Here is a 14,589-nt window from a genome sequence, read left to right on the forward strand (position 1 = left end):
TTTTAGTCCTTGTTTTACAGTTTTAAATTTCTCTTCGGAATTAAAACTCATCCATTAGGTCTCACCAGCCCAGTACTCTTTTTGCTTTATGCTAATCCACATGCATGTCCATTAGATAATTGAAGAATTTTATCTCCTTGTGTTAATTTGTACTTTGATTATTGATTGGTATGGTTGAACACTTTTTCCTGTGTTTGTTAATTAGATATTGGGATTTTCTTTGTTAAATGAGTTGCTTCTGTACATTTTTCAATTTCATTGTATCTCTTACTGTGTGTGTGTACTGTTGATTATCTCATACACATTAACTTATGCACAGTATTCTGCTGTCAGGTAGAGTGACATAGTAGTACTTGTTTAACATGTGATTGGATTTCTTTCCTCGCCCCGTTATATTACCTGGTATTAAAAAAGCATTAACCCAGACACACATTTGGTAAATTATATATTAAAGGCATAAGATGAAATACCAAGAAAAGGACTGTACATGATCCCTTACCTAGTTGTTCTAGCAGTAGTGTTTTATGGAGTTGTCTTCAGGTTTAAATTAGATGGATAAAGCATCTTTATAGGAAAGATAATTTTAAAACTTTTTAAAAATTATCTTTTGTTAAGAAATTTAACATGTACTTTGTTATACAGTGTTTATATGTTGCTAATAAACATAAAAGTTGTGTGGATTTAACTGTCTGGTTTAAGACAGTGTCTTTGATTTATTAAGTTGAGAATGAAAGAGGAGGAAAGACTGTAGAATTAAATGCTTTGATATTTGCATCTAACAGGAAGGAGATTTGAATACTAGCCTGTCGTTGTAAGTATATATATATTTATTTTAGGAAACATTTCCATTTTTTCTTTAAATTCAACTTTACATAGTAATAGGAGCTTAAGGGAAAATTGCTGTGTCATCTTGGAGGTCATACTACCAAAGGAAGGAATACTGGAAATAATCAGTGTAATCCATTACAAAGTAAATTTAGGAAAATACATTTTTTAAAGTTTAGGTTTTGAAAAGAAAGGGATAAATACCCCATTGAGAAAGATTCAGAAAGAAATATTGCTTGAGAGATTTAAGTTTTTAAAAAGAAAGATTTAGGTTAGTATATAGTCTTCTAATTCTTACTGCCTTGACAACTTTATTTCAAAAAGTAGGAAAAAGCATACTTTAGAAATTGTAGACTCTGTGCCAGTTTACTTTTGTCTGCCAGTTTTTATTAATTTTTGGAAATTGCTAGTCACTAAGAGCCAGAACAGATTGACTAACAATTTATAACAGACTAAACATTTTTCATTTGTAAAGTATGTGTAGTGAAAACTATATACCAAATATTTCAGAAAGGTATTGGATATGATTGCATTATGAATGAATTAGAAAAATATGGGCAGGATGACAGTATTGCTAAGTGGATTGTAGCTGACTGGTTATAAATACCCAAGGAATATCAGTTAACGTCATCTTTCAAATAGGTCCTATTTTAATTTTTAGAAAACATTGACTTGGAGGAAAGCATACAGAATGAGTTCATGAAGTTTACAATCTGATTGGAATAGCTGGAGCTACATCAAGTAGCAGAAAATGACTTCTGGACTTCCTAAAGAGGTTGAACGGTCTGTTAGAAACCAACACAAAGTCAACGTAAAGATCTAGTTTTGATGGGAATCCCAGTGAAAGCAGCCTGAGGATTTCAGTTGATTACAAATTGGAGTTAATGAATTAAACCCTATTTTTTTAAGGTAATAAATAATGTCCCCTTCTCCAAAGATGTTCATAATCTAATTCCTAAAACCTGTAAGTATGTTACCTTACAAGGCAAAAGAGACAGGGAATGTGAATAAGGTTAAGGATGTTGATGGGTTAATTATCCTGGATTATTTGGGTGGGCCCAATGTAATCATAAGGGTCCTTATACTAGAGAGGTAGGAGTCAAAGAAGGAAGTAAAACAACAGAAGAGATAGAAGGAGAAGACGCTATACCGCTGGCTCTGAAGATGGAAGAAGAGGCCATGAGCCAAAAGAATGTAGGCACCCTGTAGAAGTTAGAATAGGCAAGAAATAGATTCTTCCCTAGAGCCTCTACAAGGAATGTCGCCTTGCTGATGCTAGTGAGATTCTGACCTCGAAAGTGTAATTTGTGTTGCTCTAAGCCAGTAAATTTGTGGTAATTTCTTACTACAGAAATAGGAAACTAATAAAAAAGCCAATTCACAATGCAGGACTACATCCGGACCCTGTCCATTTGAGGATACCATACTTAAAGGGAATTAACCAGGATCATCTTATCATTTGGCTAATAGAGAGGAAATACTAGTTATCTTCACATTGTTTTGCTCCATTTACTGAGCACTTATGTGTTAGTTACTGGGCTAAGAGATTTATATACATTATCCTGTTTAATCCTAACAATGTGATGAGGTGAGCCAGTTAATCCCTGTTTTTCAGATTTTAAAAAGTCTTGAAGTTTAGAAAGGTTGACTAAACTTGTTAAGGTTTATGCCATTGGTAAATAGCAGAGTACCCATGTTACTTTGACTAATCCCTAAACATTGTGAATTCTGCAGGTATCACAGGCCAGATAGCCTTGTTCTTCCTTATCTTCACTTGAAACTCTTTACTGGTATTAGGGATCAGGATGAATTATTCTTCATATTTTTTAGAGGATTTTGTGTCTCAGGCTTCTATATGTCATGTATCCGGGCCGTGGCATGTTTAGACGTTTTCATGGTCATTCTGCTAGTGACAGAGCAAAGTGCCAAACTCGTATCTACTGCTAACAAGCAGCATGTTTTTCCACTATGTTTATCCCTTCTAAAGAAGTCTTGTATTTGGAGGGGCTGTTGTTATTTTTATGCAGGAGGATTTCATGGTTTTCTCTGGCTGCTCTGACACTTTTTATTCGTTCACAGATAACATTAATTGTGAATACAGGCTATAATGTTGGGGGAGCTCTGCACCTAGTGATGTTTATTGAATACTTGTCCTCTGCCGGGTGACATAGTCCAAGTCATTCATTTCATATACAGAAACTCATTTCGTTCTAACTGAAACTGATACGTATCAAGCAGACATCGGTATATCCTTTTTACAAATGAGGACATTATGGCTTAAAGAAATTAATTTGCCCAGAATCATCTGCATGTCCAGACCCAGATTCAAAAACCAAATCTTTCTCACTCTCTATAGAATACCACAATTTCTGGTTTTTCTCACTAGTAGATTTCGTTGGAATTATATTAAATCTTGTGGCTTTCAGATATATAAAGCTAATAGCTTTTTTTCCTGAGGTTTGTTGACTGAAATTGGATGTTGGTCGTAAGTAACTGAATTATCTTTGAATCTCTTGTCTACTCTGTGTATAATACTTATGTGTATCTAAACTTGATTGAAAAACATGAAGTTTTTTTCTGACATGGCAGTGCTTCTTTCCCCTACCCTCCCCCCGTTTGTCCATGAGAAATTTATTAATGGTTTGAAGGAACCTACACATTTTTGAAAGGTGACTAGCAGTTAGTTTGGGCCTTATTTTCCTCATTTCTAAAAACAAAATAATTTTTCCCTGGGCTGTTGTCCTTCATATTTTTTGACCACAATACACACAGTAGGAATTATATAATTCATTCATGGATCTCAACCCACAGTTTGAAAAACACTGCTCTGGATTAACTCCAGGATTCTATCTTTTTCTCAAAAAAATTACATGTAGTGGTAATACTCATTAATGTCTGTTTTGTATTTACTCTGTGCTAGGTGTTGCTCTAAGTGCTTTTGTATGTATTGTTTGTATTTAATTCTTAGACTTCACTAATTAAGTAGGGAGTACTATTATCCCCATTTTACAGATGGTGAAATAAATTCTCATAGGTAGCAAGTGGTAGAGCCAAGATTTCTCAGGCAGTTGATTATTGAGCCCGTGCACTTAACCATTATTCTAACAAATTATTGTGGAAAATCAGTGATTTTCTGATTGATCGGAAAATCAGTCAAAATCTTAGATCACCACAAGATAATATGCTTCTCTTGAGAGATTCCTCAAACAATATTGGTGACCATGACAATTAACTCTTTTATTTAAGATTAATAAATTGCAACTTTGCTTTAGACACAAGTAAGGACTCAGTAATCATTTACAACTAACAAGTTCATTCTGTTTTAGAATGAGAAAAATATACCATGTGTAAATGTGAAATAAAACAGATATAACAATGAGCAATATAATTGATTTTAATTAAGGGAAACAAAAGTCAAGGATCAGTATATGTGAGAGGGGGTAGGAGTTAGAGACCAAGCCATTTATTAAGCGCTGGTTATTTTAGGTGCTTTCATTTCATTTCATGCTATTAACAGTTTTATAAAGAAGACCATCAGTGTTTATTTTAAAAATGGGAGAATCAGGCCGGGCACAGTAGCTCAAACGCCTGTAATCCCAGCACTTTGGGAGGCTGAGGCGGGTAGATCACCTGAAGTCAGGAGTTCGAGACCAGCTTGGCCAACATGGTAAAAACCCCGTCTCTGCTAAAAATACAAAAATTAGCCGGGCATGGTGGCAGGCGCCTGTAATCCCAGCTTACTTGGGAGACTGAGGCAGGAGAGTTGCTTGAACCCGGGAGGTGGAGGTTACAGTGAGCCGAGATCGCGCCATTGCACTCCAGCCTGGGGGACAATAGCGAGACTTCATCTCAAAAAAAAAAAAAAAAAAAAATCAGGCTGGACACGCCTGTAATGCCAGCGCTTTGGGAGGCGGAGGTGGGCAGATCACATGAGGCCAGGAGTTAAAGACCAGCCTGGGCAACAAGGCGAAACCCCATCTCTACTAAAAATGCAAAAATTAGCTGGGTGTGGTGGTGCAAGTCTGTAATCCCAGCTACTCAGGAGGCTGAGGCAGGAGAATCGCTTGAACCCGGGAGGCAAAGGTTGCAGTGAGCCAAGATCCCGCCACTGCACTCCAGTGTGGGAGACAGTGAGACTTTAAAAAAAAAAAAAAAAAAGCAACAAACAAATGGGAGAATTAAACTCAGCAGAACTGGCAACAGTAGAGGGCCCATGTCTTACCTGGAAATATTTGGATGAGTCAATATTCAGAAATAGGAATTTATGAACGTATAACATGCTGGCTATTTAAAGCTGTCCCTCATGCCCTAAGGTAAAATTGAGCTCTAAAACATAAAAACAGTGTATTGATCTTTAGTCTTGAGAAATTGAAATTTGATCATCTAAATAAATTATGCTGACACTTCCTCCTAAGTCACCACATTCAATATTGTAGGGTCTTTTAAAGCATCAAAAAATTGACACTATTTTAGTAATTTATATCGCCTCTAACTTGTTGCTTGGGTGGGCACATCACTTTATACCTCTGGCCACTTAATTTTTTTAATTAAAAAGTTCTTGGGTTCAACTCCATAACAATTATATGTTAGCATATTACTTTCTAGTTTGGGTCTACATTGCAGTTTTTTCCCACTTAACGTAACTGTACAGTCCTTTTTATCTTTACTATCTGTACACTATTTTTCTGGGCTAATATATTTGAAATAATTTTGTTATTGTTGGGTACTAGTTAAAAGAATTAGAGTTTTGGGAAATGGTTGATTACAGATTGAATTATGCCACTTAATTAACTTTATATCTGAGCAGACTGTTGAGCCTCAGTGCTGTCATCTGTAAAATGGAATTATAACGTCTGCCTTACCATAAAGGCTGTTACTATTTCTGTCAAAATGGACAGTGTCAGTGTGCATGCTTACCAGGAAAGTATATCAATTTATATCCTTTATGTCAAAGTACATCAGCATAATTTCTGGATTTCTGTATCTGTCGAGTGAAGGCATTGCTGTAGGTATCAGAGAACTCTTTTGTCTCGCAAAAGGTGGAGACTGTTTGATGAATTTGCGCATTAAATAAGTCAATAAAATATTAACAGCATTCATTGAGTGTTAAAAGGTGATTTTGCACACCTCCAAATTTGAAAAATCTGTATTTGCCTGTAGTGTTTTTCTTCATAAATTGTATCAAATGCAAATGCACAGCTTGAAATTTTAAGAAAAATTTTGGTAAAGGAGACTAAAAGTAATCTGAAAAGAAACTTCTTTGGTGGGGTGGCACATGCCTGTAGTTCCAGCTGCTGGGGAGGCTGAGATGGGAGGATCACTTGAACTCCCGAGTTAAAAGAAAGAAAGAAAGAAACAGAAAGAAAGAGAGAGAGAGAACTGATGGAAACTTTATAATGCTAACAAGTAAGAAGTAAGTAAGGGTGCTCACTTACAAAAAGGCCTTGAAACATAGTCCTGTCTCCTTCTCAGCTTGCCACTTACTAAGCTCTCAGATATTTGTTGAATTAATGAAAAATGAACCAAAAATGCATTTCTGCTTCCTTGCCTGCCACTCATTCCTTAACCAGTTGGAATTTGGAATCGCTTCCAAAAACTGATGTCACTTGCATTCACCTAATTGCCAAACTAAATGAACAAGATTTGCTTTGCATCCTGATGAACCTCTTGTAGCATTTGGCTATGCCAGATGTCTTTAATTTCTGGGATTCTACTTTGTCCTGGTGTTCATTTTTGCAGGTTTTTTCTCTGCTACATTGAAATTTTTGGTATATATGTTGTTCTTCTGTTTTGTGATTTTTTTGTTTGTTTTTTGTTTTTGTTTTCGGAGACAGAGTCTTGCTCTGTATCCTAGGCTGGAGTGCAGTGGCACCATCTTGGCTCACTGCAACCTTTGCCGCCTAAGTTCGAGATTCTCATGCCTCAGCGTCCTGAGTAGCTGGGACACTACAGTCACGTGCCGCCACGCCCAATTAATTTTTGTGTTTTTAGTAGGGATGGGGTTTCACCATGTTGGCCAGGCCGGTCTCAAACTCCTGACCTCAGGTGATCCGCCCGCCTCGGCCTCCCAAAGTGCTGGCATTACAGTTGTGAACCACTGCACCAGCCTGGTATGTATGTTCTTGGCTCCGTTCTTACTCCAGGCTCCTTCTAACCCATCCTCATAGTTCTATAACCTTTCAGTTTCTAGCCTGGATCTCTTATACATTCAAGATTCCTTTCTGTGCCTGGATATTTAGTAGGCATCCCAAATTAAATTCAGTATGTTTCATTGTTATCCCTGAATCCAAACAGTATACAGGCAGGCACAAAGGCCTTCCTGGATTTTTTTTTTCCCACCTGTATTCCCTATCATAGTTGATGGTCTCTGCACAAATTTAGTCTGTATGCAGCATTGTATCGGGTATGGGTATGTTTTTAGGGAGTGTGAACTTTAGAATCAGAAAAATTTTAGTTCAGATCGTGGCTTAGGCATCATCTAAAACAGATGTAACCCTTTTTGAGTATTATCTCAAAACAGGTATAACAGATCTGCCTTAGTTAACATGATTAAGTAAAAAGTACAACATGTCATATCACTTAAACTCATCGCTGCCTGATAACCACTCAAATGTTGGTTTCCTCTTCTCTTTCCAAATAATATTTTCTTTATGGAATGTAATAATACTCTGCAACTGTTTCAGATTATGGTATCTGACGGTTCTCTTGCTGGTCTTTTGCCTGAATGATGGTTATACTGTTATGTGGTATAGTCTTTAACTTTTTAAATACATTATGATAATTTAAGTGGAGACTATGGAGTGTTTCCTTAGAAGCTACGCTAGTCTGTCTTGTGTGTTCATTTAGGTGTTAATTTAGTGAGTCGCTTACTGCTGAAATGATAAAGAAGTGCTTTTTGGAGGGATTAGATGAATATTAGTTCTGGCTTAGGCTTCCTTAAAATTTACTCTTAAGCTTTCAATGACCAGAGAAGTCGTTCTTACTGTTGCTCATTTCTTTCTTTTTTTTTTTTTTTGACAGTTTCAGTACCAATGAGTCTTTGTTTATTCATTGTATTTTCCCAGAGAAAGGAGAAGGGAAGGGAAAACAGTGAGTTTGTATGTTACAAAATCATTAGAAAATGGGAAAGGAAGTACCTGGTTCAGCAAAATCAACCATCAAATAGATGCCCACCCCCCCCAGTGATGGGGAAACCAGTGCCCAGTGGGCCTCTGTCTCCTACAGTTCAGGAATGAGGAGAAGGGATCAGGAAAAGAACAGATAGGTAAAGGCTTTCTTACCCACCCTCCTCATAGAGATTTCACACAAAGCTTTGATTTGTAGCAGTAAACAGGGAGTCACATTTGTTCATCTCCTATAAAATAATCTTGTGGCTACTTTGACATAAGTTTCTTGTACCTGCATGAAAGTTCCAGGCTGCCTTGGATACACATTTAGATTCCTTTTCTTGGCCTCCTGACCATCCTGACCCTCTTGACTTTCTACAGGGAAAGGCCCTTTATTGCTTCTACTTTATTATTAAAGATTTAATCTATCCAAAATATAGTAGTGTCTGAAGTGTTTGGCATGAATCACATTAAGAAGTGGTCTTGGCTCAGGAGGTTGAGAACAAGGAAGAGAGGGTTCCTAGTTTCTTCAGGATTTTTGCAGAAATCATTTAAGAGTTGTGGAGACAACCCAAGAATTAAATGTGTGTGGGCATGTTCATTCTTAAAACCCATGGGGTTTTTTTGTTTGTTTTTTGGTTTTTGGGTTTTTTGCATGCCCTTTCACTGTGTTAAGGTATAGAAAATAGAGCAATAATAAGCAACTGTCTTAATAGATTTTATAACATAGAATATACCTTTTATAAATGTATGCTACATATTTATGAATCATGCAGTGTTGATTTTTTTAGAATTTGTATTTAAGTTGAAATATGTTAAATCGTTTCTTGCTGGTTTATATAATTTTAAGGATTTACTATTTCTTTTCTTTTCTTTTTTTTTAAAGACAGTCTCACTCTGTCGCCCAGCCTGGAGTGCAGTGGCGCACTCATGGCTTATTGCAACCTCCTCCTGGGTTCAAGCGGGTCTCCTGCCTCAGCCTCCCAAGTAGCTGGGACTACAGGCGCCTGCCACCATTTTGTATTTATAGTAGAGAGGGGGTTTCGCCATGTTGGCCTGGCTGGTCTCAAACTCCTGTCGTCAGGTGAGCCACTGCACCTGGCCTTACTATTTCTTTTCTAATTGCCTTTCAGTTAGCATTTTATTCTCAAAGAGAATTTTTTTATTACATTGGTAAAGGAAGTAATACAATGAAGAATCACAACCTTATTTAGGGAATTCTTTTATTAAAATGAATTCCTGTGTTCATATCTTAGTGTTTTCTCCATTTTCTGTATCTTATGGAAAATTATATTATTTTCTGCTTAAGTAGTTACCTGGTTTTTTATTGATTATATTTGGCATTCCATACCTTTTCTAAAATTGTTACTGATGTCTAGTTTTGAAAAGGTGTGAAAACTGTCTGAATTTTTAGGATACACTGCTAGGTGGGGCTGTTTACTCTGAGAAAACACTCGTGTTTTAGGCTAGCCTCTTAGCTAGTGGTCTGGTAAAAGTTCATACCCTAGGGCTCCATATTTGGAATATTGACATAAATTGAAAGAATGGAAATGTGATTTGTATGAGTTTCATAATGTTAGGAATCTCTGAAACTTCACAATATCTTTTGGAAGTCCCAGGTAAGTGTATGCTTATGGTTAAACCAAACAAAAACAATAAGAAGCTAGATATGTTTCTTCATGTCAGGATTTTATCTTTATAACCCTCTATGGACTCTCCTTATGTTTTGGTTGGATTTAGCCCTTTGGGAGAAGTATGTGGTTAAGTCTCATGGAAGCACTTGATGGCTGTAGATTTACTGTTGTGAGATTTGTTAAATTTGGTTTTTATTTGTTTGTGCTTTTTGGAAACAAAATCTTGCTGTGTTGCCCAGGCTGGAGTGCAGTGACGCAGTCTTGGCTCACTGCAACCTCCACCTCCTGAGTAGCTGGGATTACAGGCGCATGCCACCACAGCCGGCTAATTTTTGTATATTTAGTAGAGACATTATAGGATATAAAAAGTAATTCCCCCATCTGTGGAATGTTAAGCAGACATCCAAGACAGTCAAAGCCTCCCGTAATACAACATCCCACACTCTTCTGGTTGTACCAAAAAATAACCAGTGAATGATTTTACCTCTTTAAAAAAAAAAAAAAGCATTTATACATAAAAAGTGGGATGAAGGCACCACTGATAAGACATGGTATGTACTGAATAGAGTTGGCTTCTTTCTCTGGCATCATCAGAGGCTGGACTCTCGTTGGTTTTAGTTTCTCCATTTTCTGCAGGTAAATCTTTAGTTTCTTGGTTAGTCACTTGAGCCTGTTTTCTCGTTGCTCCCCCTCCCTTTCCCTTTTGTTTGCACTTTTTTGTCTAAGGATTTATCCTTCTCTGCTGCTGTTTTTCAGCTTCATTTCCTCTTTGGCAGGAACAGGTTTAGCTGACAGCCATGCCAATTGCCTCTTGGGCTGTTTCTTCCCTACCCCTTCACCACCCCTTTGGCAAAGCTGACCTTCTTCTTGGGTATCATGGCAGTGGGTAGGGTGTGTGTTGGGTGCCTGCACACCAAGAGCCTTCGCAAAGCTGGGCTGCCTGGCCACCGAAGCTCTTCCTGCTGCCCTGGCTGCTAAGACCTCCCTCCCCACCCACCCCATTTGTATTTTCCAAGTGGTGATGCAGATATGTAGGAAAGGTGGTTATTTACTAGCCAAATAGTTAAACTTTATGTTTCAAAAGATTTTTTAAAGTGTTGTTTTGTGTTTTGTTTTTTTTTTTTTTGTCTTTTAAGCTCTTTTCGCTTATGGATATGAAACCTCCCATCTCTAGAGCCAAGATGATTCTCATCACTAAAGCTGCTATTAAAGCTATTAAGGTAATGACAAAATAAATCAATTTGAGAAATGTTTTTGAAATTTTGAAAATATTTTTTACTTTTAAATATGAGAAGTCAACTTGTGAATTAGTTCAGGCCTAAGTCAAAGAGCTCTAACCAGCCTTTGCTTAAGGTACATGATAAGCATACATTTGCATTGTAACGTATTGTTTCAAAGCAGTTTGGTTTTTGGCAGGGATAGGGGGACAGAGTCTCACTGTGTCGCCCAGGCTGGAATGCAATGGTGGGATCTCGGCTCACTGCAACTTCCCCCTCCCGGGTTCAAGTGATTCTCATGCCTGAGCCACCCAAGTAACTGGGATTACAGGTGTGCGCCACCATGGCCTCAAAGCAGTTTTTTTAAATTTTCACATATTCCTTATCATAAACCAACTATTTAGCTTCGTTTTTATTTAAAGAGAAAAAATTCAAGCTCCATGAAATGAAGTGTCTTACCCAATATCACATTTTAAAATGTGACTTGTTTTAGAAACTACATTGTTTAGCTCTAATCCATTGGTTTTGTCCCATAAGGTTGCCAAATATTCTGCTTCATGAAGGTTTTTTGTTTTAAAATTTAAGAAAAAGGACCTTCTGTTTGGGGAATTTTTGTAGTTTTCTGTTTTTAGTTTTTCTCTGATTTGTTTTTTAAGATTTTTAAAAATTTTTGATTATGTGTTTCTCATGGTTCATTCAGTATTGATAATATTTAAATTGTATAGATTTCAGAGTTTTAAGTATTTTCTAATTATAGGAAATGCAGAAATATGTAAACTGAACAGTAATTTTCTCTTAATTCTTTCAGCTTTATAAGCATGTAGTTCAAATAGTAGAAAAGTTCATCAAAAAGGTAACTATCTCTCATTATTACCTCATTTTAGTTACAATATGATTTGTAATTGACTTCGTAAATTTTAACCTGGATGCTTGTTTCTAAAGCCACTTCATAAAAATGTAGTCACTAGAGGTTCTTTTTAATCACTAGAAGTTTATAAAAACAAATTTTTAGCAGTACCATTAATTGGTACTTCACTTACTGTGAACTTAGCACTCAGCTCACAGCAGTTTCTTATGTGTTGGTCATGACCCTTCCCTAAACCTGAAGTGCTTACTCTACCCCTTGCCCTGACTGCTATTGACGTTTAGGCGTTTAACTCAGCTTTGAGTATTTCAAATGAAATTACTTTGTAAAGTTTTCCCAGTTTTTCCCTTTTCCCATCAGAATAAAATTTTCAGTTCAGTTGTCTGTTGTTTTACAACTGTGTGATTAGCATACATCTGTCTCAGTAGAAAATAGAGAACAGAGACTTAGTTCTTAACCCCTGACCTGGAGCAATGACATGTACCTACTAATCAGTGTTTATAAAAATGTCTCTAATCCATGGCCCTTGTATACTGGCTTAGGTATAAAAGTTAAAACTCCAACAGGCAAAAAAAAAAGGTTAGTAAACGCTTTGCATAGTAGTACATCAAAGTACAAATAAATAAAGTGGAAAAAATTACCTAGAGGCACTATCACCAAATTACTGCAATAGTTATTAATACATTTGGATTTATTTTTTATTTATGTACATGTACATTTATAAAAGTAAAAATGGATATAATACTGGTTGTTAGCCTGCTTTTCCCACAGAGTTTATCATAAACATTTGCAAAATACTCCTCTCTGCAGTTGTTACCATGATGCACGCAGCCATTTTCTGAGTTGTTTGACCTAATTTTTTTTTTTTTTTTTTTGCCATAAATTCCTAGATGTAGAATTGGTGGATTAAATAAGACTTTGCTTTTATTGCTAAATTGTCTTCCATAAAGGGTTATACCTGTTTCCACTACCACCAGGAATATATATAGGTGTCTATTTCTCTGCTTTTCTCTGCTGTTGTCAGTTTGGTTAGCCAAAAACAACTTCTCCTTTTTAATTTTTATTTGGTACTGTACTTTAATAGAATTAAAATTGATACATTTAAAAATGTTTCGTTAATTTTGAAAGGTATAAATTACCTTTTTGAGCAGGATTGTAGAGATTATCATAATAGGTGAATTTGTATGGAACTGGCTTAAGGATTGGTAAAGTAATGTCGATTTTGGTACATTGGGTGTAGGGAAGCAGAGAAATCAAAGAAGAGTAAAACCTTGGGGGTCAATAGTATCAAGAGAATAATGGTAGTTCCGTATAGACATGGGCAGTTTGACAAGTTAGCCATTTGGAGAGCTGAAGCATTCAAGTAGTTTTTTAAAAAAAGCAACCTTTGGATGGATATAGAAAAGTTTCATAAATGTGAAAATAATGGGTGTCAAAGATTGTGACTTTGCTTTTTCTGTACTGATTTTACATCTTTATCCTTGCAGTGTAAACCAGAATACAAGGTTCCAGGATTATATGTAATTGACTCAATTGTGCGACAGTCTCGTCATCAGTTTGGAACTGATAAAGATGTTTTTGGGCCAAGATTCTCTAAAAACATAACCGCCACATTCCAATATTTATATCTTTGTCCATCTGAAGATAAGGTATAGTTAATTTTTAAACTAAAACTTGTATTCTTTTTAAAAAAATATTATTTTAAATGTATATTAGATATTTGGAGCCTACTGTATTTACTAGATAAGATTTTCGTATAGCGATGTCTGTGAGGTTGAAACAAAACACAGTTTTTTCTTCAGTAGTCATTTCATATTTATCTGTTTTCTTATGAGTTCTTCAGGATTATCAGTCATACTGTTGAAATATCACAGGAACAAAATTTATAGAATCAAAGAGTATAATAGTGGTTGCCAGGGACCAGGGGTAAGGGAAACATTAGGAGCTGCTAATCAGTGGTTTGACATTTCAGTTAAGCAAGATGAATAGGTTGTAGAGATCTGTTGAACAACCTTGTACCTATAGTTAACAGTTCTGTATTGTACACTTAAAATGTGCTAAGTGAGTGGATCTCAGTTAAGTGTTCTTAACACAGTAAAGTAAAATTTTTAAAAAATAACACAAAAGGAACATCATCTTTAAAGAAGGTATCATTGGAAAGATGTTCTTGTGTAGTTGAGTGAGGAAGAAATTGTGCAGTAGAAAAAGACAGCTATCATCTGATTGTTGGTTATTCCAGAAAGAAAGGTCCAATAACTGATGTTCTTCCCCAACATATAGAGATGCTAATGCTTAAGTGGTATTCATTAGCAATCAGACTACAGTATTTAATTCCTTATATATACAGTTGGCTTTACAACATACTATATAAAAGTAGAAAAACATTACAGATATAGTAGCTGACTATAAGTAGGTGGGGGAATTATACTAGTAAACATACTCAGAATAATGAAGAACAGAGACATTTACAATAAACAGCATATAAATTTGAGTGTCATAGATGCTGTTTTTATATTCTTGGAAGAATGCTGTTATGGGAAAAATACACCCAAAACCAAGATGATTCCTTAAGTAAAAATAAAAGTTGTGCCCGTGAATAACATCTTCTCTGGATCTCCTTCATATTTACTTGGCCACGTAATTTAAATTTTGATTACAGGCCAGTTTCTTAAATATTTTAGCTGTTATAATTACTCTCAAGAAATTCTCCTTCATTTACTTCTTTAAGATAGCTTTTTTTTTTTTTTTGTCAGTGATAGAGTTTCTTTGTAACCATAAGTAAAATAAAATGAAAATGTCAAATAATACATTTCTTTTTATTGTCTGGGTCTGTAGTCCCTCTCTGTTCCTTACTCTAGATGATACCACTGAAGAAAGACTAATTAGAGTAGTTTAACCAAGTTGTATTTCTGATTTTTTTTCACGTGTTTATGAAACACACA

The 14,589-nt window shown here is 35.9% G+C and overlaps 1 protein-coding gene across 13 annotated transcripts in view; it reads left to right on the plus strand.

Annotated features, from left to right (window-relative positions):
• The window catches only part of SCAF4 (SR-related CTD associated factor 4), a 61,292-nt gene that overhangs the window by 14,148 nt on the left and 32,555 nt on the right, over positions 1-14,589 (plus strand). For 8 of the 13 annotated variants that reach the window (XM_015133035.3, XM_015133037.3, XM_015133036.3 and 5 more), the window contains exons 2-4: positions 10,702-10,785; positions 11,591-11,635; positions 13,135-13,296. In XM_015133035.3, coding sequence (XP_014988521.3) covers positions 10,702-10,785; positions 11,591-11,635; positions 13,135-13,296 — 291 coding nt within the window. The remainder of the gene's footprint in view (positions 1-10,701; positions 10,786-11,590; positions 11,636-13,134; positions 13,297-14,589) is intronic. The other 5 variants (XM_077995855.1, XM_077995857.1, XM_077995856.1 and 2 more) reach the window with 1 other exon arrangement.

The sequence above is a fragment of the Macaca mulatta genome, chromosome 3 (assembly GCF_049350105.2).
Source record: "Macaca mulatta isolate MMU2019108-1 chromosome 3, T2T-MMU8v2.0, whole genome shotgun sequence".
In the NCBI taxonomy this organism is placed as follows: Eukaryota; Metazoa; Chordata; class Mammalia; order Primates; family Cercopithecidae; genus Macaca; species Macaca mulatta.